Here is a 25,966-nt window from a genome sequence, read left to right as displayed (position 1 = left end):
AACAGTGAGGCAGAGGTGACACAAACTGAGAACAGTGAGCCACACTGAAAGTTAACTATTGAAAAATGATTTTGGTTATTTTTGATCACGTGTAAGGTCATATAATGTAAAGAGTGAGACGATGATGACATGCAGCGAAGATCCCTGGCCACACCCCAACCATGGATGTTACAGTTACAGTATGTGGCATGGGGTAGTAACCATTCAGCTACAAAGGCACCACATTATTGTACATCATTTTGATCATTGATTGTGGTGTGGTGATTGTTGTGCCTTTATAAACGTTATTCTCGGTCATGTGGGCTATTTGCCTGGTGAAGATCCTTTTTCCAGTCCAATAAAGTTCTGGCTCTAATCCACTGTGAAGATACTGTCCATTTTTTTTACCCTCAAGTAGCCCACAGATGTTATTCTGAAGTTCAATATCGCATTTTAAATGAGAAATTGATGTTTGGCGCTTGAAGCAGTGAGCATGGACCGAGCTCCCTGATGAGCTGCAGCTCTGTGCAGTTACTTGAAAACAGTCTCCAGAGCAAACACTAAGCTGTACTCATTATACTGAGGTTAAGTGTCTTAGACAATAGTGGATTAGAGCAGCAAGGTCTGTGTTGTGATTGTGTTGCTCTGCTTCAAAGCAGTGTAGGTGTGTGGTGAGGTATTAGCTTCTGGCATGATATGACATCATGACGCTCCCTTTCCTTGATAAGAGTCATTGCACTTAAATCTTCCGAGAAGAGCTCTCTTATTTATTGCAGAGCTGAAATCCTGTTATCGCAGTGAAGTGAATGGATGTGGAGCTTTTTGTTCTGCTCAGCCACAAGGTAGTCAGACTAAATTAACAAGAAAATACAAAGACTAATTTGGGGGGAAAAGAAATAAATTAGCTTAGAGGAGTAGAAGTAGGAAGGCAGTGAAATAACTTATTTCTTAAGAATCTGCATAAAGCTCATAATTAAAGCTGCAGCTTTTATAAATTAGGTTTAACATCTTCAATTTCCCACTAAAACACCATAACCTACTAATTTTGCTCATCTTGTCTTAAAGCACGTCTGCCTGAGCCACTGACACTGTTATGTATATACTGCCATCTTCTGGTAGCTTTAGGTACCAAACATCTGACCACGAGGGAAAGATCCCTGTCTGACAAACAGCCTGTGCATATTTAAGCTCTGTTCAACAAATTTTTATGAAAATAAAATGAAATTAAAGCAGAGTTAAGTGAATTTAAGTTTAATAGTTCTCAATAATAAAAACAAATACACAACATAGTTTTAAACTTGGCTTACAGGTCCACAAATATTTTTTCTACGTAACAAAATCATTCTTTTTTTTTTTTGTAAAAGTGTAAAAATATCTTAAACACAATAAAAAGCCTTCATCTCTCATTTCTATAAATTAATGCAATCAATTTGTCAGGTCATTAAATAGAGGCTGACTGCAATTGCGAAAGACACAACTGTTCTTTTATACAACGGCCAGTTTCCTCCCTCTCGTGTAATTGTAGCGTAATGAACATGATTTGAAATAACTTATTTGAGATGGCATGAGAAAACTACAAGCCACATAAAAGTGCAAACTCTTCACTTAATTACCCATAAATTCAGCCATAATAGTGTGTTCAAAATGAAATGGGAGGACTGAGACATTAAAAACGGTCAATAAGTGGGATGGGAAAACTCACAAAATGTTTTTGCAACATGAGTTGATGAGCCATCTTTTCTAGCCATAGCAGCCTCTGAAAATATGCAATCACTGCACAGCTTCCAATTTTTTCTCTCTGCTCTTGTTACTGATAATATAAACCAGGCCAAACAATCGTGCAGAGAGGGGAAAATACCTTGTGGTGAAACAGCTGCTGTTTTCATGTTACTGCTACAATTAAAAAACTAAAACAAGATTTTTCAAAATGAAGGCAGGTGTGAGGATCTTAAATAAAGATGTTTGGGGCATGCAGGCGCTATGGTAGACTGTTCACGAACTAATGTTTTACTAGAGAAATAAAAATTTGGCCTCAAGAGTGATGACAGAATCACTCTGAGGGTTACAATTTTCCTGATTCAGGCCAAATTGAAGGTGACGAGCTGCAGTGGCAGCCACATTCTGTACATTATCGAAAGGAAACGAAGAACAATAGGACTCTTAAAACAGGCGTATGTGTGAGAGCTTTCCCATAGAAAATGCTGACAAAGCACTGAAGTGCCAAAATCCCTTACGAAAGTCATATATACAGTTGTAAAAACAAAACAAAAAAAAACACAAGAGATGACATGGGAAAACAAAAAAAGAATAAAAAGAAATAAAATACTCACTCAACACATCATACACACTTACTTCATGCAAAACTACTCATTTTGGAAAGCTACTGGTTACCAGTCACACACACCCGAGAGGAAGACAGTGATTTGATTTAGAGATGCTAACAGATGATGGATACTGGGAGGGAGGTGGTGGTGGTGGGTGTAAACGAAGGTTAATATTAGGGCTGCTGGGTACGAGGAGCTGATGATATACGCCAAAACCTCCACCGCAGCAGCCCTGCCCTGGGCCTCTCCTCCACCCTGTGCACCAAAAATACCAGCTGCAGGATCATAGAGTAGCATTAATCCTTAAAAAACTCCTCCCACCTCCCTCTCATCTCCCTGCCCCGGAGTCAGAAGATGCTCTGGCTCTCAGCTCACCAAATGTCACTAAAGTGCTCTCTCTACTACAATGTTAAGCGCGTCTTTGAGGTCAGCCAAGGAAAACAAACAATACACGAAATAACATTTGCATAGTATCAAACAGCACAACTCTTCCACTAAAAAAATATCACAAATGTCCGCTTAGAAAACACGTATGATAAGACAAGATTGGTAACTTGTGAACTAACGTCCAACAAGTGTGTCAAGTTTGATTGAGAGGTGTGCGTGTGCGTGTGTTTGTGTGTGTGTGTGTGTGTGTGTGTGTGTGTGTGTGTGTGTGTGTGTGTGTGTGTGTGTGTGTGTGTGTGTGTGTGTGTGTGTGTGTGAGAGACATATGGGGTGTGAGGCAGCTGTCAAGGCAGGAGACGCTCAAATGGGGGAGACAGCTGGCTTTGTGTGTGTGTGTGTGTGTGTGTGTGTGTGTGTGTGTGTGTGTGTGTGTGTGTGTGTGTGTGTGTGTGTGTGTGTGTGTGTGTGTGTGTGTGTGTGTGTGTGTGTGTGCAAAAGAATGTGAGAAAAGGAGAGAGAGGGAAAGAGTCCATCCATCTGTGTGTGGTGTGAAGCTGGCTCCATCTTCAGCTCAGTACTTGGGTACTTTGGTGTAGTCCTCCTGGACGACGCTCTTGCACAGACACATGGAGAGAATCATCCCCAGGAGCTGGAGGAAACGGAGTCATCACCTTAGTTATCAGACTTTCACTCAGAAACATGTGTAAAACCCAGATAATTAAATCACATTCGTTATACAATCTGTACTGCCTCACAGATTCATCTGTTGAAAATACAGCTGCAAATAACAAGCAGTTGTTTGACAGTTGGTCTCTTGCCTGATTGCCATAATTATAATAAAAAAGCCCATTACAATTTCCCAGGACCCAACATGATGTTTGGCAAATGCCCACCTTACAATATTACTAGTAATTCCTATTCCCTGATTATTAAAATAGGTGCCCATTTTCCTGTTGCTCCACTAATTTACACTACAGAACACTACAACTACAGAAATTTAAAATGAAGCTGCAGTTTAAAGAGTTATTGGCAGGTCCAACCTCTCCTCTCCTACATACAGTACTGGCAACAATGTAATTCCACTCTAACATGACTCCACTGTAAAATATGTGGGAAGAAAATCCATAAACACACAAGTTCTGTGTATAAAGGCGCTCCAGAGATCAGCCAGACCAATTATGGACAACATCCTTTTGTTCTGGTCAGAGGAATAGTTTGGCATTTTGGGAAATGTGCTTATTACTTCCTTATTTACTTTTGTGCTCAGAGTTAAATGACACCAATTACACGTTTTTCCATTAAATATGAAGCTGAAGCCTAGAGATTAACATAAAAAACTTAAATCTGCCTACATGTATCTCTAAAGCTCACTAATTAACATGCTACAGTGTTTCCCACAGCATTAGATTTCAGGGGGGGGGGGGGGTATTAAATAAATGAATACACAGTACCATGTATATTGTGCTCCATAGGAATATTGTAATTATCATGTACGTTGGCACAAATAACTGAACAATGTATATGGCTCCATTGTTCAATGTTGTGTTGTAATTAGCTAGTGAGTCCAGTCCTGGTCTACAGATGGAGCAGATCTGAATGGCCCAAATAACTGAGAATGGCGGAGTAAGAGACTGACAGGGAATGTAAAAACTTGTACTAAACTCGTATTAAAGTTTTGCCACGCGCGCTGCTGTTATGCATGCGCGCTTCTCTGTGGTGTGTATGTGTGTGAGAGGACGCGGAGATGAATGAAGGCGCTCGTCCGACGGGGGGGGGGGGGGGGGGGGGGGGGGGGGTCGCGGCGGCGGGGAATATCGCTACATTTTTATTTTTTTAAGACGTTAGTTTAGGCGGCAGCTCTTTCCTGTTAAGGCGGCCGCCTTAACAGGAAAGCGCTGCGGGAAACCCTGCTAGGTGTCATTCATCTGCGCCGCAGTAGTGGTAACAATGAATATATGATTTCATTCTACAGTGCTGTTGGTTGGTTAGTAGGTGTGTAGGTCGTAGCAGCAGTCACACTGTGAGATGGTCATCCTATAAGTGTGTGATTGTCAGAGCCTTCTTTGGTCACAAAACCATGACGACAGGTTGAAGGTGGCTCACAGCGCGACATAGCGCCAATGTTTTGAGGCCATGATGAAAGATATCCCAACACTTCCCTCATGTTGATCATCTTTCATCTTTCATCTAGGGCAGCAAAAGTGTGGACTTGCCTATAGACTAGTGTCAGGGAGAGATAAATACTGTACCTCCACAACTGCCACACCAACGCACATTCCCAGAATAACCCCGCAGTTCTCCAGGAGCCATTTCTCCACATTGGTTATACAGCCCTGGAGGAGAGAACAAGAGAGGGAGAAGGAGAGACAGAATGAGACTGAGAAAGACATGGAAGGAGGGGGGAGGACGGGGGCAGCGAGCCAATGTGCAGAGGAGAGATGAATGACTACGTGATCCCAGCCGGACATGAACAGAGCCTTTTCAAAACACAACTGTTGGCTTTGGACTGAGTCAGTGCGGGGAAGAATAACACAGCTTAGCTGAGCTGAGGAAAACAGCAGAGAGAGAGTAAAGTTCCTGAAACATGCAGACCAAACAACAGAACAGGAGACCTTTCCTGGTATTTGAACACATCACAAAGCACAAACGACACGCCTCGGCTGCCTGAAATCACTGTGCTGATTAAGTGCAGCCACAGTGCCACACTGAGCTGGCACCAGGAGTTACACAACATGAGTCCAACTGACTTATGTAATGAGTAAAGGTGTGAGGTCTATCAGGACAATGCAGGCATGCTGGTGCATTGTTCAACCAGCTGCAGGAACACGGGCGTCAAGATAAATTGTTTCCATTTACACAGACATCAGACCTCTGGCTAGCATTCATCACAGGAGACAGTTAAGGTGGCACCGTGGTAAATGTAACAAAGTACATTTACTTCATGTACAAGTTTGAGGTATTTATACTTCACTGGAATGTCTCAACTTTCTTCTAAATTATTTAAACTGTACTAAAAAACACATTTATCTCAATTACTAGCTGCTTTTCAAATCATCATCTTATATTGTAAATTTGATCACTTTGTAAAATATGCATTGTTATGAAAAGCTGTTAAAACCTGCGGTCCCCCAACAACAAATGTTTTTATGTGTACATATAAAATGTATTAGTATAATAATATATTATGAATCATGGCACAGACTTTGAATGTGACTGTCAAAATGTTTTAGCACTTCAACAAACCCTTCCAACATGACTTTTAAATCAAGAAGTGTAAAGCTACCAAGAGTTTAAAACACATAAATATATGTTCACCATTGTAGCATCACTTGTAGATATCGTGAATGAAAGCAAAAACAGTTAAACTACATGATGTCTGACATGTCTGTTCAGTGAATGTCTCATGGCTGATCAATAAAAGTAAAAAGTAAAAAGCTGCAGTGAAGAAACTTGGTGCAGTGCAGTAAGGTACAGTAAGTGCAGCAGAAACTTTCATAAGGTGTCTGAATGGTGAGTGAGTGACTATGAAAAATACAGTATAAGGCAAGTACTGAGACTGACACTTTGGCTTCAACAGGAAATTCAGATTCACTATTTTCAAATTTAGTGCAAAAACACCAGGACAGATTTAAGAAGTGTTATGTACCGTGTCGTAGACCGGTAGATCCGCGGACATGTGTTCACACAGGCCTACTTCCTGGATGTCCGTACCAGCCAGGGTCTCATTGCGACAGGAACATGGGTAGAGGTTCTTGGAGCTGTTCTTGATTGAAAGATTGTCAGACCAGTTTCCTGGACCAGTCCACCCACAGCACTTCATCTGGTTTATATGAAAAACAGGCAGGATGTGAAAATGGAAAGAGTCATTTATTCACACCACATAAGTAAGTAACTTTAGGTAAGTAGAGTACTGTGGGGTAACAGATTGGTTTTCCTGTTCTTCCTCTGCAGACGTGGTGTGGACGAAGCATTACAAAGAAAAAAACACGTAACTAGGGTTGAGAGTTGACTTCACACCAGAGACACCCACTCTAAAAATATGCACACTCATGTTACTGGAAAACACACTTTAGATAAAGACTCTCACCAAATGACCTCAGTTAAAAACTGTTAATCCAACCTGCGGGTGTGATGTTGATGCATTTACAGGTGTATCAATGATACAAGACATACTAACTGAACCTGTTCAATGGATATACTTTGTTCATTTTTATTTTTAGTATGAGACTTGTGAACATGTCTTGTTCAAACCAGGTTAAAGAGTCAACTCACCGTCCTCTGAATGAAGTCCCATGTGTGCTCTGTGGTCCTGTTCTGCCCAGTGTAGTTGACTATCATGCCCTTTATGATGTTGGACATCTCATATTTCAACTAGAAATGAGATAACAATATATTATTACAATGCAAATTTGAAGCATCTCAAAATGCAGGCAGGATTGATTTTCCACACAGAAATCAATCATGGTGCATGGCAGACAGACAAACAGTGTGGAAGAAAAGAAAACAAACACACCTACAGTACTATATGTTTTGTTGGGTAACACCTCGGGTGGTATTACACTGTGAAGTCCCATGCAGGGCTGAAGAAATGCACAAATTCATCTTAGCAGAAGCGTGTCTCTGTGTTTATGTGTACAAGACCACAAAATAGTGGTGGCGATGTAGCTTCAGAGCTCTACTGGAGATGAGTGCGAGCCTCACCCTATTCTGGGAAAGGGCACCACCCTGCCCTGTGGTGAGCCTTAAACACAGGGAGCGCATCTAAGGCTGCAGACATGTACTCAGAGATACACAGAAACACATGCACACCCCTGCATACACGCTGAAGGGCTTAGAGCTGAGGGGACAACTACGGCCTCCACCTCGCCTGAGTCTACCCTTCATGGGTGAGGTTTATCAAGGGAAAGGCTTTTTATGTGCTGGGTGGGACTGGCCATGTGCAGAGCATGGAACTGGTCCCAGAGTTGGTTGTGTTCAAACACAACACTCCCTTCACACACAGTGCAAACACACAAGGCGGGCTCTATTATTTAACTACGGATGTAGTGCTGCAGTACTGGTGTGATCAGCAGTTTGATATGGGAGAATTACATGAGAGCTCAAAATACATGTTACATTAAAGGTATATTTGGTAAAATTGTGTTGAGTGACTTACCAAAGATGTCCAAATGTTCCACAGATGTAAAAGTGACAAGGGTCATGTGAGATTAGGATGTGTTGTGCATGAGTTTTTGAGTTGAGTTGGTTGAGTTTGAGGTTTTACTGGTATTGTTTTTAGCATATCACTTATGAAATTATGAAAACATAATTTCTTAGCTTGAGGGTCGTGAGACAAACTGTCCTTTAGGAATATGTGAGCATTGTAATGGCAGTGCACCTGTCATATTGTCTCCATCACATGAATTATGTAAAAACATCAACTGTGCACAAATTCAAAAATATCTGATTTCTTTTTTTTTCTTCTAAAGATAATCCATGTGTTTTTTAATTGTTTATTCAGCTTCAACAGTAACCGATAAAGAATATATTCCAGTCTTCTTTCCATTTTTGAGACACAAGGTTTTCAGAGCATTGATACAGTATGTGCCTTTTTAAGACCTGTCTGACTTGTTTTCCAATTTGTTCTTTCCTGAGTATTAGTGACCTAAGTTTCCCCCTGGGCTTGTTTATCCATCTACCAAAAGCTGATCACAGGTTGACTCCCATTTCAAAAACTTCCCACCTTTAGGGGGCGCTGTATAATCAGAGACAATAACAAAAAGTGTTGTTTTTTTTAATTCCTGGAGTGATAATTTACTGATCTACATCGGGCATTGTTGGCCACACCATTTTAATTGACACAAAACAAAGAAAACGCAGAGGAGGAAATGAGACGACAATGGAAACTGTCATCTCAAATCCTCCAGTACTTGCTTCCTCTGCAGTTGTCAGACATCTAACCACGTCCACCTACGTCATCTCACAGTCTACCAGCAGCTCAGGTCTCATCAGGCAAAAAAAGCGGCATCCCATAACTTTCCATTTCGTTTAGCTATGAAACTATTTGATCACAGGATGTACAGTAGGGAGCTTTGAGCTAAGACCTGATGCAGCCAGAGACAGTCGTGAGGAGGGGCTCTCTCCTCTCTGTGCTAACACACAGAGTATTTTCATAGAGATGAACTGCACATTAAAGCTGTTCTCTTTTTCTAGCCAGTAGAACAAGTATGAAATAGTGACTGAATCACACAATTTTCTTTCTTTCCTTCTTTGACCATGTATTTTTCTTCACAGTGTAAACTGTTTGACAAAATCAGGAGGTACACAAATTGAAATAAAAGACTGTGCTGTGCTGATTTCAGCCATATTTGCTTTCGAGCCTCCCATTGCAACAGCAGGGAAAAGCAAACCTGGGGACCTTTGTTTTCATTTAGGCCGACTGGACCTCTTGAGATGATCATACCACACTTGAAGTAAACTGAACTGACACCACTCGCTTCAAATGTGCTATGTTTGCAATACCACAAGCTGTAAATGACCCCCCTGCCTGGAAACTGCTTTCATTTTGAAAGAGCAACGGCCAGTCAGTCACAGTCACGTGGCATTCAACTGACCAGTGGTGGAAATATGATCACGCTGTCAATTATAGGGCTGGCGCCGTTGTTGCAGTCCAACTATAAACTAAGAGGACTAAAAATTACCGTAGAATCTCAGTGACAAGTTATAAAAACGGGAAATAAAGAATAAAGGTAGACTTATAAAATGCACTCATATTTACCGGCTCTCTTTGGAAGTAAATGAGGACTCCAGCAGTGACCTGGGCGATGAGGATGAGAAGGAGGCAGGTGAAGTACTGTGGAAGAGAAACAAGAAGAGACAGCTATAATCAATATTTTACCAGAACAACATCTTTGAATAACAACGTGATGTTTGTACACAATGCAGCATTTAGCAGGGAAAGAGATAAACATTTTTCTCTGATTAGATTAGGCCAAAATAAAGCTTAAAGAGACAAGAGTGAATAGACACTTAACAGAAGAAAGGAAAAACTAGATATGGATTTTTTACCTTTTAATTTCAATTGTCATCTATCTATGCTGGCAGATACATTTTAAGCATAATCTTTATACAGTAGCATTCAGCAATAATAACATAAGCCATTAAAGATCCTTCCACACCTTCCTTAGCCTTATGTATGGCCTTCTTCAGTGTGAATATGGTGCGTGTGTGTGTGTGTGTGTGTGTGTGTGTGTGTGTGTGTGTGTGTGTGTGTGTGTGTGTGTGTGTGTGTGTGTGTGTGTGTGTGTGTGTGTGTGTGTGTGTGTGTGTGTGTGTGTGTGTGTGTGTGTCATGGGGGGTCTATTGCCAGCTGGTCACTGTCACTGGAAGAAGTAGGTCACAGCAGTTCCTCAGTTAACTCCTAGCAGGTTTAACACTGTGGAGGTCATGCACCCATCCCCACTCTTGCTGTACCCCCCACATCTCACCGGCTTTATCCCTGTCACCCCCCCACCTCTTAGTAAATCCACACATGCTGTGAACCCTCTGCCCCCACAGAAGCAGAAAAGCTCAAGGGCTTAATATCAGCAAGAGCCTGTAAGGTGTTCTCAGTCAAGCCTGACATTTTGAGCAGGTGCATGTAGCTGAATGTGTCATTCAAAACAATGTATGTCGTTAGCGTTAGTGTTTTAATCAAACAAGGACGTTTTGTAAGTATAATTAAACTACTGACCCCGATGGCAGAGAAGAAGGATGAGGTTGAGTTTTAAGTTCAAACCCCACTGATTTTCTCCTTCATGTAGCACGGCATTGTTTCCTTTGTGGTCATCAGTGAACTGTGTCTGAGTTTCTTGTTTACTGCTGTGATAAAGGTGTTAACCTAATGTCTAACTCTGAAGAGAATGCAAACAAGCCGTAGCATGTTAGCATGAGAGCTGAAATGTGATTCCTCACCAGACCCAGTAGACAACGGATTTCGTAGATGGCCCCTATGCAGCCGAAGAAGCCCATGGCCATCGACAGCGAACCCACTCCTATGAGGATGTATGAAGCCACTTTCACTGTGTCTGATGATTCCTCTGGTAAAAACAGATCAGAAAACAAAGGCAAGTTCAGTATCAATAAAACCACTGCAGGTGGTTTTGCTACATTTTCGTAGCAGGAGTTTGTAGTTGAATTCAGTTCTTTGATTAAACTCAGCAATACTTTTTTGACCAGATAGCATCCACAATACAATACCCCACACAATCTTTAATAATGAAGTGATGAGGTACAGCCACAGAGACTATCTTTTATCTACATGTATGCTCATGATTCTGCTTCAACCACAGTGGGTGCTTGCAAAAAAAATGCAGCACAGAGGAAGGACTTGTTCTCATGCAAAAATAATTTTGATACAGACAGTAAGAGCAAGCCAAAACTGTTTCATAGAACAAATCGTCCACTCCTCTGAAATCATATTATTGTTGTGTTTTTCTCCCACAATACTTATTCTAATAGGACACCAGAAAGAGTTGGACCAAGACAAGACAATGTGTGGCAAGATTAATTGAGTTTCATCTTTGGTATGTGGAGCGGGAGGGATCCAGGAGGAGGGACTGGCACTGAAATGGAAGATTGGAAGGTTGGAGAAGAGATAAACTGGAGCCATTATGTGGCTGTGTTATCTGGGCTGGAGGAGCTCCAGAGAGCCAGAGCTCAGTCTGCAGATGGAGCCAGAATCTGAGTGTTGTGAAATGGCTTCAACTCCTAAGGATTTCTGGGCCAAGCAAGCAAACCAGCCAGATAACTCATTCATTGAAGAGGCAGACTGACGCAGCAGCTCCTTCACCGCTGCTTTATGAAAATAATGCAATGTTTTCTTTTTGGCTTGTTCACTTCGAAGCTAGATAGATGTATTCATTCAAATCCCCTCTCTTTTTCTCTGCTGATATTTCATGCAGCTATCAGCACATATCCTATATACACCCTGGCAGATGCACAATGAAAGTTAATTATCTCACAGACCATAAAACAAGTTGTCTTTCTATATAACTCAACTGTGTAAAACTTAATGGCTGTACATTATCACAGGTTTCTGGCTGTGCAATTATCCCAAACATGAATAAGCTATTTGTGAGGCAGCAGAGCACTTTAAACTATACCCCAGCATTCTTTGATCCTCAATCAATAGATATGAAACAGTTCCCATGAATTTAATCATTTGTTACTTAAAACAGTGTATTGTTGTATAACAGCTTGAAATGATCAATGTCATACTCAATGGATAGTTAACACTACGAAGACAAACAAAGCACTGCCCATCCTGCATCATGCTATCTAGAAACCAATCTGAAGAACAGAACAGAGCATGTTTAAGCAACGCCTGTTCTCATGTTCCACCTTCTTCAATGTTGTCTGTCTGATACCATTGTCAACTCTAAATGACTTTTGGGTGGCTGGTTGAGCTAAACAAGCTGTATGATGATTTTAAGAAACTTCAACTAACACTTCATTCAAAACCACATATTATAAACCAAGTGATACATTCTGTAACAGGGAAAAAAAGCTAAAGGTTTACATATTTGCATACTTTATGCATCATATTTTGTACATGTACATGTATATAGTGTATTAAAACAACTCTGACATACAAAGATGTCATTACATGAATGTACATGGCTAAGTGTACATGAACTACCAGGGCCGCGGTCGTTTCAGAATAACTGAAAGCTAAAAGTGCTTGGGTCAACATATGCAGAGTGTTCATGTGGCTACAGGGTATTATTTAAAGGCAGGCAGACAAGCATATTGTATGTTCTATATCCAGCACTCTGGTGAAGCCTGTTATTACTCTCTCTCTCTCTCACACACACACACACACACACATACATGCATGCACACAGAAACCAGTGCCTGCAAAAAGCTACCGATGAATGTAAAGGCTATTTGTCCACAGGTTTCTTTAAAACAAAAAAATACCTGAAGAAGCATTGCTAAATCACTTTCAATAGATTAATATCTATTCGGTGACAACTGTTCAATGCTGAACTTGCACTGATTAAACAGTATGTGTTTGTTCTTTCAGCTCACTGATTGGTGAAAAGATTAGAACAACTGAATGAAACAAAGATTTCCTAAGCTACATTACAATGAACCATAAACACATTTCCTCCATTTAGATCATAGACCAGTTTTCTATGTCTATTAACTAAAACTGAGATAGATGCCTGTGTGTGGTTTCCTTGCAACCCAAGGAAAAACTTTGTGTCGTGCATGTCTAATGCAACCTCATAACAACTCTCTGTTGTGACCACTTCTAATGTTTTCATCTGAGCAGTTTTCTAATATTTTTGGCATGGCAAGACATCAGCCTTTTTTGGATTGACTATTTCCTCTAACATCATGTAATAACTAACACTAAAATGCACTCAGCAGGACTTGAACATTTTCAGCTACACTTCACTTTCTGTGTCACACTTTGAAACAAAGCTCTTTTGAAAGCCAAAAAGAAAAAAAAAGAATGTTTCCTCTCAGGGACACTCCCAGGTGTGTCAAAGTCACAGAGTAGCAGATAGGGTACGTGACATGTTTCCAGCAGTAAAGCTAACATCTGTGTTCTTCTGTTGCAGTAGGAAAACATACAATTCTCCTGAAGTCAGCATGTGGTTGCCTGGTTACTGTTACTGTTCTGTCATCCACTGTGGCACATTTCCATGTAGGTCTCTGCTAGACTTTCTAAAATAGTTTGTTGGGTGGTTTCCGTAGAACTTTCCATTTAAAAAGAAAATGATATAAGCTGCTGAGGGTGGAGGGAGGACTGTTGTCTGTAAACCAGAGATGAGTTGTTTGTAAACAGCTGGAGAGAAGTCATTATGCAGATTTAAAATGTAAGCATGAAGAATATCAACTCTAGAGTTTGAGCCATCTAAATCATTTTCACCCAAGTTCTCTTTCCTCTTTTCACGACTATGGAAAGTTTCTTAAATAATCTGCAGCATATTTCCTAACTGGGCTCTGGCACACTCTCTGGCTGTGGAAAGACCTTCTTTCCAAGGCTGACTTTTGTTTAAACACAGAGCAACCCATGTTTTGGCAAGTGCCAGCAAGATAAACTTAAGACATCATATCGTGGGGGTAAACTATCAACAGCAGTGTAGTGATATAGAACGGTATACATTTAGGGGAAGATGGCCTTTTAACAGAAAAATAAAGGGGGGCTGAAACCCAAACATTCCCCAGAGTTCCCCTGCTTGGAGTCTCTGGGACAGCTGCAGAGGCCTCTATTAATATCACTCATAAAGAATGGAAACTGAAAACACAGAGATCCTGTTTATGGCCAGGCAATGGTACAGCTTCTAAGGGGAACACACAGAGTCAATAAACAAACTTGTATGCAGCTTTGGTTTTCGTTCCTTTACAAAGTAGTAAGAGATTTCCAGTGAGGTTAGAAATCCATGGACAGAGGGAGGAGTTGAGGTCGACCCACCCAGGGGTACGGGGAACATAAGACACAGAGGAGAGAAGGTCATCGAACCCCTCGTAGGAAGGGATGTCCTCAGGGTATCAGTGGAGCAGGATCTCCACTATCTCTGGAGGAACAGCTGGATTATCATAACAATAGGACTGGGGCTGGCAGGGATGATGGATACTGTACTGCCTGTATGTTCTGAACGCCTGGCTGGAGATAAGCAAACTCGGCTCAATAATAACCTTGAAGCGATTCCTCTCTCAGCAATGACCTCGAGAGCCAAAATAGGGAGATATGGCTCATTCAAAATGGTTCAGGACTCAAGGTCAGTTCTGGATGATCTTCGTCAAAACCCATTAGTCAAAGCAACACTGTCCTCCAGCCTAAATATACATTTCTTCCGCCCTGCTCCGGAATATATATCTTAAATAAAAATAATTTGCTTATGGTCTGAAATCATAAATGTATTCATTTACAGGCATACTATCTAGAAGATGTCTATAGATTATCACCTGTTTTTTTCTGATCTATAGTCCAAAATAAAATCAAAACATATTCAATACAATGATGAGACAAAAAAGCAAGAAAAAGGAGAATGTGCAACTATAAATTATAAAAATCACTAATCAATGTCAACTAATATATACTATATACTATAAGGATTTTCAGCTCAAATAAAGTTACCCTGTTTTGTTTGAATAGTCTCAATATGGGAACAGAAGCTCAGAGCTTTCAGTTTGGCACAGTGAGGCAGGTTATAACCACATTCAGATTCCTAGCACTCCTTGCTACTCAAAATGTATCTCCTATGGGAAAGGAGCATCACCGTCTAATTTAAATAAATGCTGAATTTGACTCCCAACAAGTGTGAAGTTGCCAGATAATAAACTGAAAGAATTCTTCTTTGTTAACTGGGAGAAAACTTCACTGCTGCTGTCGGCAGATCTCCATCTGGGAAGAATACACTGAAAGCATTTATAACAAGATTTATTGCAACTAAGAGTTTCCGTACTTGGATCCTTTTCATTTTAGGCAAGGCTAGAGCTGGCTTTCATTATGCTTTCTTTAGTGCCTTCACAGCAGATAACCTAAGTGAGAGACATGGTTGTCTATGACAAAACTGACAACTTTGCATCTTAAAGCAGGAGGCTTGGAGGCTTGGTTTCTCACTTACTAGACAGTGTCTGCAAATAGATCTATGACAACATCTGTGGGGGTGGGAGATTTTATCTGCGGCCCTCTGCCATCTGGGGACCTGGGAGAAGTTCAAAGGACAACTCTGTGGAAACTGTGGGGGGATTAAGCCGCTAATTTCCAATATGACACAAAACCTTGATAACTGTCACCTCCTCCTCTGGATCTCTACAGATGTGTTGGTTAGAGTGTGTCTGTATGTCTTCAGGGCAGCCTGGCAGAGGAAGTCAGATTTCATCTGAGTCATATTTTTGGTTTCTGTTGCAAACATCCTTTTGTGGTGCCTTGGGAATGAGTCCACATAAACTGTGCAGAGTAGGTCAGGGGTTTTAGGATTTGACAAACACACTGTCCAGTATCGCTATCTACATTTCCACCGTGCTCAGACGAATGACGTTAGAGTTATTACACAAGGTGTGTGCTAGTGTTACATCACTTACGCAGAACAGCAATGAAGCTCTGGTTGTCAAAGAGGACCCAGAGTCCAAAGCCCATGATCAGTGCTCCAAAGATCTGCGGAGAAGAAAAATAGAAAAATCAGGTACCGAATCGCATGTGAGAGTAAAACAGGCCCTGCTGGTCCTGGTATGTCTTAAAAGAGCCTTATTTTGACTTGCTCAGTCTGTCACATCTGGAATTGATCAGATTCTAACTCTTCTCTTGCCCTTTCTTTTATGTCTTTCTCTCAGAAGATGCAGAGGGAATGAGGATGTGATCACAACAGATCACAAGAGGCACATACAGTATCTCCTGTCTTAAAGATATCAACCTGCTCTCACCTCCACTTTGCTGGATTTTATCACAACTGTCACCAAATAGCATTGAATGTGCATAAATGGATCACCACTATTCTAAAAAACAGGAATCATCATTGCCAGACTGGAACATTTTGTTACCAGCGTCTACAAATGACCTGTTTTGTCTTGTGTACCACATAATGAGGTGATGAAGTTCCGAACGATGTAATTAAGAGCACCCTTGTTTAGAGGATATGGGGCCCTATAGTGGGGGCAAAATCCATAGATGACAGACTTTGTTGATTCACCAGCTTCCCTCTGTTACACCACCCCTCCCCAATCTTACAAAAGTAATTAGAGCCCTGGTTAGGAGCTGTTCATTTAAAGGGACTGCTGAGCTCCTGGCAACCATCATTAGCCCACCACTTCCTGGCCTCCTAGCCTCCCCTTGTCTAATGTGTCCACATGGACAAACACTGACACAACACACACACACGCTTCCGCTTAGACACCAGTTGAGCATTCACATCAAAGGTCTGCATCAGGTTTACAGCCGCAGACTCATTGGAAAGGTCTGGACATCCTCGCAGTCGGTTTTAAGAGTCTGGGGTTTTATCAACCCCTGGACTTTATGTTGTGGTCAATGTGAGCAAGGAGGAAACAAACACAAACCATCTGCTGCTGTTCAGACCTGGATGTGCTGAGGTACTCTTTGCTCCAGGCAGAGTCAGGGCAGCAACATTTCCCTATGTATCTCTGGTCCTATTTGAATAGGCTTGCTTATTCAACCTAGAATTACTGCTCTGTGGTGGTACAGTATGCCTGTGCCAACCAGCTAAATTGCAGGGAAATATGGTCACAATCTGCCATTCCTGAGTTACACTGTTGAATAATAGCAAGAAGTATTTTGCAAAGCAGTATTATGTCACAGTGAAGTTATCCTTTGTCTATTTGGATATGAAATATCATCACTTCAACCACGTCATTTTATCCTAATAGACATGTGTGTTGAATTGTGTCATAATTAAATGACTTGAACAGACATGTGTGAACGTATAGGGGCGTACAGACAAAGACATAATGCTGCTGGTCCTGGCTGTTGTTCATGTGGCAGAAGGCAAAATAAAAACCTGGAAGGCATCATGCAGCTCTTAATAGGTCTTGAGTGTCTGGGCATAGAAGACCTATCTTTCTACAACTGGGTGAACACATGCAGATGTGTAAAAGTGAGGTGAAAGCTATGTGACATTGTATGCATGGCTGCATGTGCAAACTGCGGGAGAACCACCATGTGATGATGAAGAAATGTATTACTTACAAAGAAGAGGAGGTTGAAGAGAAATAGAAAGTACTTGGTGACCGTGATGCATCCTTTCCCCATGGTTGCGCTCCTGGAAGACAGTTAAGTAAAGAAATGTTTTGGTTATACTGAACATTAGAGAGGAATATCCTAGAATAGTCTGGCCATGTAAGATATATAGAATAAGAAGAGATACTGTAAGACAGAAAACAGTAGCAGTTAGCCTTGTGCTAGCCTGGCTTTAATAGCATAGTATATAAGCCACAGAATAGGGATATAAGGAACTCTGCACAGTTGGATCCTTTATTGAACACGGCTTTAATCTTCAAAGCAACACCAGCCTAATTTGTTTTCACCAGGCACATTTCTCCAGACTGAAACAGCCCAACCTGCTCTAATCACCACTTCCATAAGACAACAATTGGCCTGTTGTTGTAGAATTAGGTTTTATGACAATACTGTATGCCCGTGAAAGCAAGTTTGTTAATGAGTCCTCTTTTATTCTTGACAAACAAAAGGAACCAGCCTAGTCAGACAGATTGGGGGGTTGGGACCACTACAAGGTGGCCAGTGGTTAAGTCATGATGACTGTTTGGAGTCCATACAGTTACAGTAGGCATGCTATTGTAAACACAAGAGGGAGACTAGGATGGCAGCAACAGGCTAGCTTCTAAATCTACACATGTTTTACAGTTAACATTATTTCAAGCCACATACACAGTTTAGCTTATTCATTACCATATCAACAGATATTCAACAGATATGTCTGATGTCATATGACAAAATAACAGACAGCACCATAAGTGTGTCTGACCCTCTGTTGCTGTCTGACAGTCTAAGTTTGGGCATGTTACACTTACATCTGCATTGTTCTACAATCAGTTTACCTCACACTCATATATAAATATATAGGCTATATTTCATACAAGTATGACTGACTGTGTTCAATGACTTCTCTGTGAGTAACATTTTCCTCTGAGAAAACACCTGCAGGCCAGGCCAGCACCACACATACAGCACAGTAGGGACACTTTATAAAACTCTCTGGCAACATGGTTCCAACTAGCGTCCATAAGTCCAAAGAAAATATTTACCACAACCAGAGCTCTTCCTTCAGGGGAAGACTGAAAATATAACCATCCATTGTGGTTATTTGAGGAGTCTGAAAATATCCCATGAAGACAACTCCCCGTGTACCAGATGACAAGCTCTTCTCCCCGGTCTGTTTGAAAATCCAAGCTGCAGGTTCTGCACAAAGGCTGTTTCATATTGTGAACTTAGTTATAATAATGTTGACTATTTTTGTAAGCACAACCTCATTATCTGCAGTTACAGTGTGTTTTATTTCTGAAGTACATGTATATTTTGCTTACAGTAATTCAATAAAGTACTTTATTTTGATAAATCATTGTATAAATACTTTCATATAGTAATGGTGGATTCCTGATCTTTTTTTTATTAGACTAAATACAAACACAATGAATGTTATGTTATGGCAGAGCAAGTGCTGTTCTTTTTAGTAGCCTAATGTTTCATGAGGTATAGTTTCACCTACTAACAGGAAGTATCAGCAGTAGACGGCTTTCGGGTTACCTTGGATACTCAGTCACACTTGCAAATAAGCATATTTACTTAATATCCCTTTAACATCTGTCCACTAGACTTTATTCTTCCTCTTAGTTGATAAGCAGTGTGTCTGTCAGTGTATAGCTACACCCAAGTGAGAAGTGACGCAGTCAGATCACAACTGCCATCTCTTTTTGGTTTGTGCATCATCACAACAGGAAGTGAACCAGCCTATTCTAAATATAGAACAGGGTATTTAAAAAAGAGCAATCACGTTGTTGCCTTTTTTTCCCACATGGTGTTAAGTTAAGTTTATTGTTGTCATTGCATAAAAAACATACACAATGAAATTACTGCATTACTGTAACACATTACGTTATACGCAATTAGCCTATATGACCATTATTGCTAATAAAGTCTTCAATTTTCTTCCTTCTCTTTGTTGACCTTCCCAATTAGTCTCATGGTTAATTTAGATGCAGTCAGGATCCACTAATTACTACAATTTAACTGCTACAAACCATCTAAAAAGAATGAATTATTCTATTTAGAGTTACCACATGTGAACACTACAAATAAACACTGTATATCTATTTGAACCAACATAACTGGCCAGGTTTAAACTTTTTGTTTGGTATAGTTTGGAAAGCAGGCAAATTAAAAGACAGACTATGCGTACTAACCACCTATACTAGGATATTGAATGTACTCGATATTCAATAGCCTAAATACAAACAGAATTTCATGTTTACAAAACCGAAAACAGCACAAAACCCAAACCTCATAGCAGATACCCCTGCAAAGTAGATAATCCTTAAAGGAGATTGTTGGTCTTTATGTCTAGATGGTGAGCAGCAGAACAGATTAAAAAAGGCTTAGTAATGACTAACATTGTCTGTTGGCTGAGCCCTGTCCATGTGAAAACAATTCCTAACAATACCCCACAGCTACTTATTATATTTTTCAAACAACAAATTAAATAGGCTATCAGGCCTAGCCCAATTCATTCTAAAGAAGCCAACAGACTATGTAGTAGAGGTTAGGAACAAAGCCAAGCCGAACCATTAATATACTCAAATTCTTTTTGCACAGCTTCCATGAAAGCTCACACATGGGTTAGCAGATACAGTACACTGTGGGGCTATTTGACAGCTTGATTTCTTCTAAGCCTACCTGAGCAAACCCAATCACAGTGGACCTAAAAGTGAATGACAAATCTCTTCTAAAGTGGAAATAAAGACTGGAAAGTGGAATGGAAATTCAGAGCAGAGCCAAACAGCAGTTCCAAGGAACAGTGCCATTGTAACTTTCTGTATAAGAACTACAGTAGTACCTACAATGCTGCTGAAATCAAGAGACAATTTGGTTTATTTAAACTGGGGCAGCTGGAAACAGGCCAGAGGAGGATTGAGCTCATCGTGCAAAAAACATATGCAGAAAGAACGAGTTGCCCTGTCCTGTGTGTGCAAATGAGTCACCTGAACTTTCCAAATTCTGTGACCCAACGTTGCCATCTTTCCCTTCATAGCCCCCACTTTCCTCCTTGTGGTTTGGCAAAGGTCTCATCACCATCACACAATTTTGGTGGGCAGTACGAAAAGAGGTCTTCAATTAAAATCAGTACTTGTCTGTTGTACAAAGAGTGCAGTCAGAATCATGGGGTACAGAGATGATTATGAAGACAGCATGAGTGGCAGATGGCAGTAGCCCTGCTGTCTGTTATGAACCCAGCGTGGATCAACTACAGCCCTGGTGTACACAAAAAGTCAGGCCATGTGCCAACCTTCATGTACGACCTCCTATCATATAAATCCATTTACACATCTGTGGGGCCATCGTGCTGGCATGAACCTGATCCATCATCCTGGTACTAAAGCCCTTAATACCACGCAACAATGTCGTTTATCCCTCTGTATAGACAGGATGTAGTTCATTGTCTACCATGGTGTTTTGGTGACTAAAATGAGAAGATGAGCATTTTTGTTTGAGTGAGAGGAAACAGTTCTGCCATATCCTAAGGAAGGGCAGTATAGCGATTACGCAAGGCAATAGATTCTGATTCTGATGATTATGATTATGATTTGTAGAGATCAGAGGTGGTAAGAAGTGGCAATGATATAACTAGACCAATAGGAAGCAGCAAAGCACTAAACTGTGTCTTACTGTAATAACGTGATGAGGCTTCATCATCACACACCAGAGAAATCAAACGAGTCCACGCTGCTTTGTTAAGAAACAGAGAAATGTGTGAAAGTGCTGCACACAACAAAGAGGAAGGAGGAGGAGGAGCTGATAAAAAAAAAGACCTGTGCAACATCCATTGTATGGATGACATTTAAAAAGTCAGACAACAATCAGAAAAAGATAATCTGCCATTTTTGTCTGATAACAATGGTTGCATGGGGTGGAAATAAAAGTAGTAAGTTCTATCAACTCCAATCAAAACCTACTCTGGAATATAAGGAAAGCAAAAACCAAGAGTCCTCCAGACCTCCACAAGTGACAATAGGCTGGCTACATCATGCAGTTGTTGTACCAGCAAGCAATATAAAGAAGCATATTTATATTGATAAAACAATAAAAGTACCACGACAGGTAGGTACCATCTATGCCACAAATAATAAAAAATAAAAAAAAACAAACTAGGTCATAAAACCCAGCCTAGCCTTAATGTGTAGTTCTTGAAACAAAGATTCCTGTAAATTCAGCTTTGTGGGAAATAAATCTAATTTAGTAAACATAATTTAAATGGTTAAATTACTGTTTACATGTAGGCTATAACTTTTTTTTCCACCAGTATCATGCACAATCTGTAGCCTCAACAATGCTTGATCACTATACAGTTACGCATGTATTAGGGTAAGTGTACCTATTAAGCCCACCAAATCTGCTTTTCAGCCATTTTTAATATATACCACCCCAATTTAAGTGAAAACATTTTAGTTCAAATGATAGTCTAATGTCTAATTTGAAGTGTCAATCATTCATTTATACCAATTTTTAATGTTTTTATTGTTTAATTTGTCAAAATATACCAAAAATCTGGCATGGGCTTAATGGGTACTTAATGTACCCTTTAAGCCCATGGGTGTTCCAAATAAGCCCACTTCACGATTTGTTGATAAATACATATATATATTTAAAAATCTTAAAAATCCAAACTTATTCTATTAAAATATGTAATATCTTAGCTCTCAATAGCTATTTTCATTTTGTCTCCACTCCTCTCCTCTGCCCTGTAAATGGCATTTGAAATAGGCATGATCTGCCTATTTGCTGTGTTGTCAACACAGAAAAAGCTAAACTTACAACATGTCTTCTTTGGAATGTAGCCAAAAAACTATTCATGAACAAAATAAAAATTAGAATGGAAATTACTCTTTAGTACTTAAGCTTTCAATATCTGTTGTCATTTTGTCTGTATCTCTATCCTACATTATACAATTGGCATTTACATTTGGCCAAATTTTCTGGTCCAGCCAGCTGGTTGAAAGTGTTTTTATCTAGATTTCTGAAGACCCAATGACTGAGAGAAAGACAGTTTACTGGTTCAATACTATTTTAAGGATAATAAATGAATCAATTTCAGTATTTACAACTAAACAAATAACTTTTTAAACGTAAAAACACATCTTAAATAGAAACAATTAATAAAATGAATGAATCGGCCGATGCAATATCACTAATATTTAAATTTGGGTATTTAATTATCTGAATTATGAAGCTGATTGATTAGGTGAGGTCAAACTTAGGCAGGAAAATGGTTCAAAAGTCAAAAGGAAGAAACTCTCCATTGAAACACAGCCAGTGGGCTTAATGGGAGCAGGTGGGCTTAAAGGGAACATCAGTGAATTACTGGTCAAAAATCAGAATATTTTTATTCTACACACATGACATTTAAAAACAACTACATGACATGAATCTATATAAGATGCACTAGCATAACATGAAAAGTATTAATTGATCATGTATTTAAGTAATTAGCTATACTCATTTACATCTGCCCTAAATGGTGTGATTTTTTTGCTACTGTCCCCTTTAAGCCCACTTGGTAAAAATGTTAATTAAAAAATACATAAAGATAAATATTCATATGTATTATCAATTTAACAATATAATAGGATATTCTCCATACAAAAATGTAAACTATCCATGTTTATCATGCTTTATGTCATGGCAATGAACAATGCTATGCAGTGGCTGTATTGATGCAGCATGTGGGCTGTTTGCTAGCATGCTAAAATGCATATTTTGAATTAAAAAGAAAAACTATTTCTAATTCTAGTAAAATTCTAACACATGTTTTATTTAAAGCACTAATCTCTTAAATGTTGGTTACAAATGAGTACTTAGCTAAAGTCGGAGTAGAAATATGGAATAAATATCGTTTTTTCAGGGCATCAAAATCACTGAAGTTTTTTTGCAACTTCTTCGGGAGCAGCAGGCACATGTCACACATATGCTTCGATAACTCAAGATTGACAAATCTGATTTGCTTAGAATAAAAAGTATAATTTATGTAACAAGCTGCTTCATTGGAAGAACCATGAACCAGCAAAAATGGTGATGTGGTTTTTTTTTTATTTGACTCAGAAGTCACAAGTGGGCTTATATGGTACGTGGGCTTAATAGGTACACTTACCCTAAGTATGATTTAAGGAATTCCATGAGAAGAAGGGGGTTTCCCATTTATCTGTCGGACTTTCATGCGATATGACGTAACGTGGTGAAATCCCCTCCTGGTGTTCAGCGTCAGGTAACTTCCTACCATCTGGTGGAAATGATTACGCATTGGGGTATTAGACCTATGGCACCTATGGCAACAGGACTTAACAGAGCACAAGTGACTTCAACCCATTTATTATTACTGATTATTTGTTTAATTTGCAGTCACAGAGTACTCGACACCAATGGTGACGGATTCACACATTTTGATGAACCCAAAAAACAAACGTTTACAAATTAACAGCATAACTATTCAAATAGAATCTGTTGCTGAGTAACAATGTGTAGTACAGCATAACAGGATATGAAAACTGAGGGTTACATCTGTGTGTAAACCACAATATTGCTTGAAAGTGTGCACTCAACTCAAGGTGTGACTGGCTTACTTTTCAGTTTTACTACAGTGATACATTGGTACAGTCTAGTAACAGAAATCCACCAGATAATGTTTGTATCCCAGGGAAACCTCTTCAATGGCCTTGCTGTAAAACGATTGATCAGGGAACTATCTTATAGATAGATTTTAGAGCATCACGTCCAAAATAGGAGTTATGATTCTTGTTCTGATCTTGTTGACGCATACAGTAGGCCTAAACTTTATTAAAGCAGATGGCTCCATTACTCACGACAAAGTATTTGCAGAGACTAAAACACACTTACAGTAAGTTAAGACATTGACTGATCCCTGTGTTGAAGGACAGTTTTCCTGACACAAGTGGTCTAATACCCCAACTATAGGCTATCTACATTTTAATTTTGCCATAATGCTGAACCCATAAAAGTTAAAAACAGGCTAATCCCAGAGGACCTTCATTTTCAGGATCATTTGACATCTGTCTAAATCTGTTAAAAAAAAAAAAACATTCAGATTCCCATATGAGTAATGATGATGCTGCTATTTCCTCCTGTTCCCACTGTATTAAAAGATATCAGATGTCAAGGTCAGTGGCAAATCCCACACAGTCCTCTCAAAAAACATTAGCATTTTGATTTTAAGATAATATGACACGAAGTTAAGTTAATAGCATGTCTCTACTTTAATTTTTTTTTTATCATAAAAAATCCCCTCTGTGTTTCCCCAGTGCTGCAAAAGGTGAGACATTTACAGGAAAATGGCTGTATCTTTTAAAGATATCAATCTGCTCTGACCAATTTGGACAGAATCTGAGATTAGGGCTGGTTTAGTTTTTCTAATGCGGGTTTATTCCCCATCACTTAGCCTACATCAAAGGGGCACTATGAAGGTCTCAAAGATCTAGTGTGGCCATGGGTAATGATTACAGTACGGGCAACTTGTGTCAGTGTCCAGCTGGACATTGAGATGATAACTGTGAACTTTAGTTATAACAGACAACAGTGTAGCTACAACGTCACGAGGAGTGAATACAACAACCGCTTTTCAGGCTTTACAAACTTTACATAGATCTTAACGAGCGATGACAACACGTGAAACCTGTACGAAGGTGACGTTATGTGTCTTTTATCTCAAGGGTGTCGACACTTTCAGGTTTTATGAACCAAATCAGCTCGGTTATCATCTCTACACTTTACCATTAACGTAACAAAAAAAAAAAAAAAAAAAAAAAGTTACATGGCTGACGTTCGTTACGTTGACGGCTGCTAACGGACGTCTCTTCAGCTCACACAGCTAACCTAACTGAGGTGGCATGAGGACACTACATTATCTGTTAGTTAAGGTAAGAAACATGTCATTTAATTGTTATTCTCAGGTTATACAGAGTTTTCTCAAGGCAAAGGAGATGGCGGCGAAACTGCAACAGTTTTACACACTCTCAAATGTTTTATATAGGCTATAAGCGAGTTACAAACTGCGGATAGGACTAAAACTTACTTGGACTTCTTTTCCAAAGGTGGTAACAGTTGGCTGCGGTGTCGACCGTCCTCTGTGCTGACTGCTGAGTGACTAAACTGTCTGCACTGTTGAGAAACCAAGCGTGTGCATGTCAGTCTGTGTATGTTTGCGTGTGTGTGGGGGGAGCGCTCACACCCCCACCGTGCGGCAGCGATGTGGAGCTGCTCTTTTTTTCTTTCTTTCTTTTAACCCTCTCCTGTCCTGTCCAGGGTAGGACACCTGCAGTTACTAGTTCATAAACTTTCAGAACGAGGTGCTTATAACACATTAGAGTAACAAAGAGTGAATTTATTTTTTGCAGAAATTCTTTGTCAGTTTATTAAATGTGACGTTTTGTAGCTTTTCTTTAATTAGGCCCTACAATTAAATTGTTTTTAGGAATTCTAAAGTTTCAACTAAACATAAACATTGTAAAGGTGTGACTTTAGGCTCACTCGTAATTTGCATCCCATT

The 25,966-nt window shown here is 39.9% G+C and overlaps 1 protein-coding gene across 2 annotated transcripts; it reads right to left on the bottom strand.

The window, feature by feature from the left end:
* Positions 1–1,214: 1,214 nt before the first annotated feature.
* On the bottom strand, positions 1,215–25,614 carry cd82b (CD82 molecule b). 2 transcript variants are annotated; one of them, XR_014595470.1, is made up of 10 exons: positions 25,493–25,614; positions 17,368–17,440; positions 15,753–15,825; positions 10,623–10,747; positions 9,448–9,522; positions 6,963–7,061; positions 6,337–6,510; positions 4,940–5,023; positions 3,183–3,339; positions 1,215–3,092 (listed from the first exon to the last, which is right to left on the bottom strand). XR_014595470.1 is itself a non-coding variant. In XM_083974569.1 (9 exons), the coding sequence occupies exons 2-9, from the start codon at positions 17,428–17,430 to the stop codon at positions 3,262–3,264; spliced, it is 771 nt and encodes a 256-aa protein (XP_083830695.1). In that variant the 5' UTR covers positions 17,431–17,440; positions 25,493–25,614; the 3' UTR covers positions 1,215–3,261. The 2 variants fall into 2 exon arrangements, 1 of the variants encoding a protein (XP_083830695.1); XM_083974569.1 differs by having other exon boundaries at positions 1,215–3,339.
* Between the last annotated feature and the right edge of the window lie 352 nt (positions 25,615–25,966).

The sequence above is a fragment of the Trachurus trachurus genome (assembly GCF_905171665.1).
Source record: "Trachurus trachurus genome assembly, chromosome: 6".
Taxonomy (NCBI): Eukaryota; Metazoa; Chordata; class Actinopteri; order Carangiformes; family Carangidae; genus Trachurus; species Trachurus trachurus.
This window is presented reverse-complemented; position numbering and strand designations above follow the sequence as displayed.

Coding starts and splice junctions, on each gene's coding strand:
- cd82b (XM_083974569.1), bottom strand. CDS start 17,430: ATGGGGAAAGGATGCATCACGGTCACCAAGTACTTTCTATTTCTCTTC. Junction 6,511..6,962: donor GGGACTTCATTCAGAGGACG/GTGAGTTGACTC, acceptor CATATAAACCAG/ATGAAGTGCTGTGGGTGGAC. Junction 3,340..4,939: donor TTGGTGTGGCAGTTGTGGAG/GTACAGTATTTA, acceptor CGTTTCCTCCAG/CTCCTGGGGATGATTCTCTC.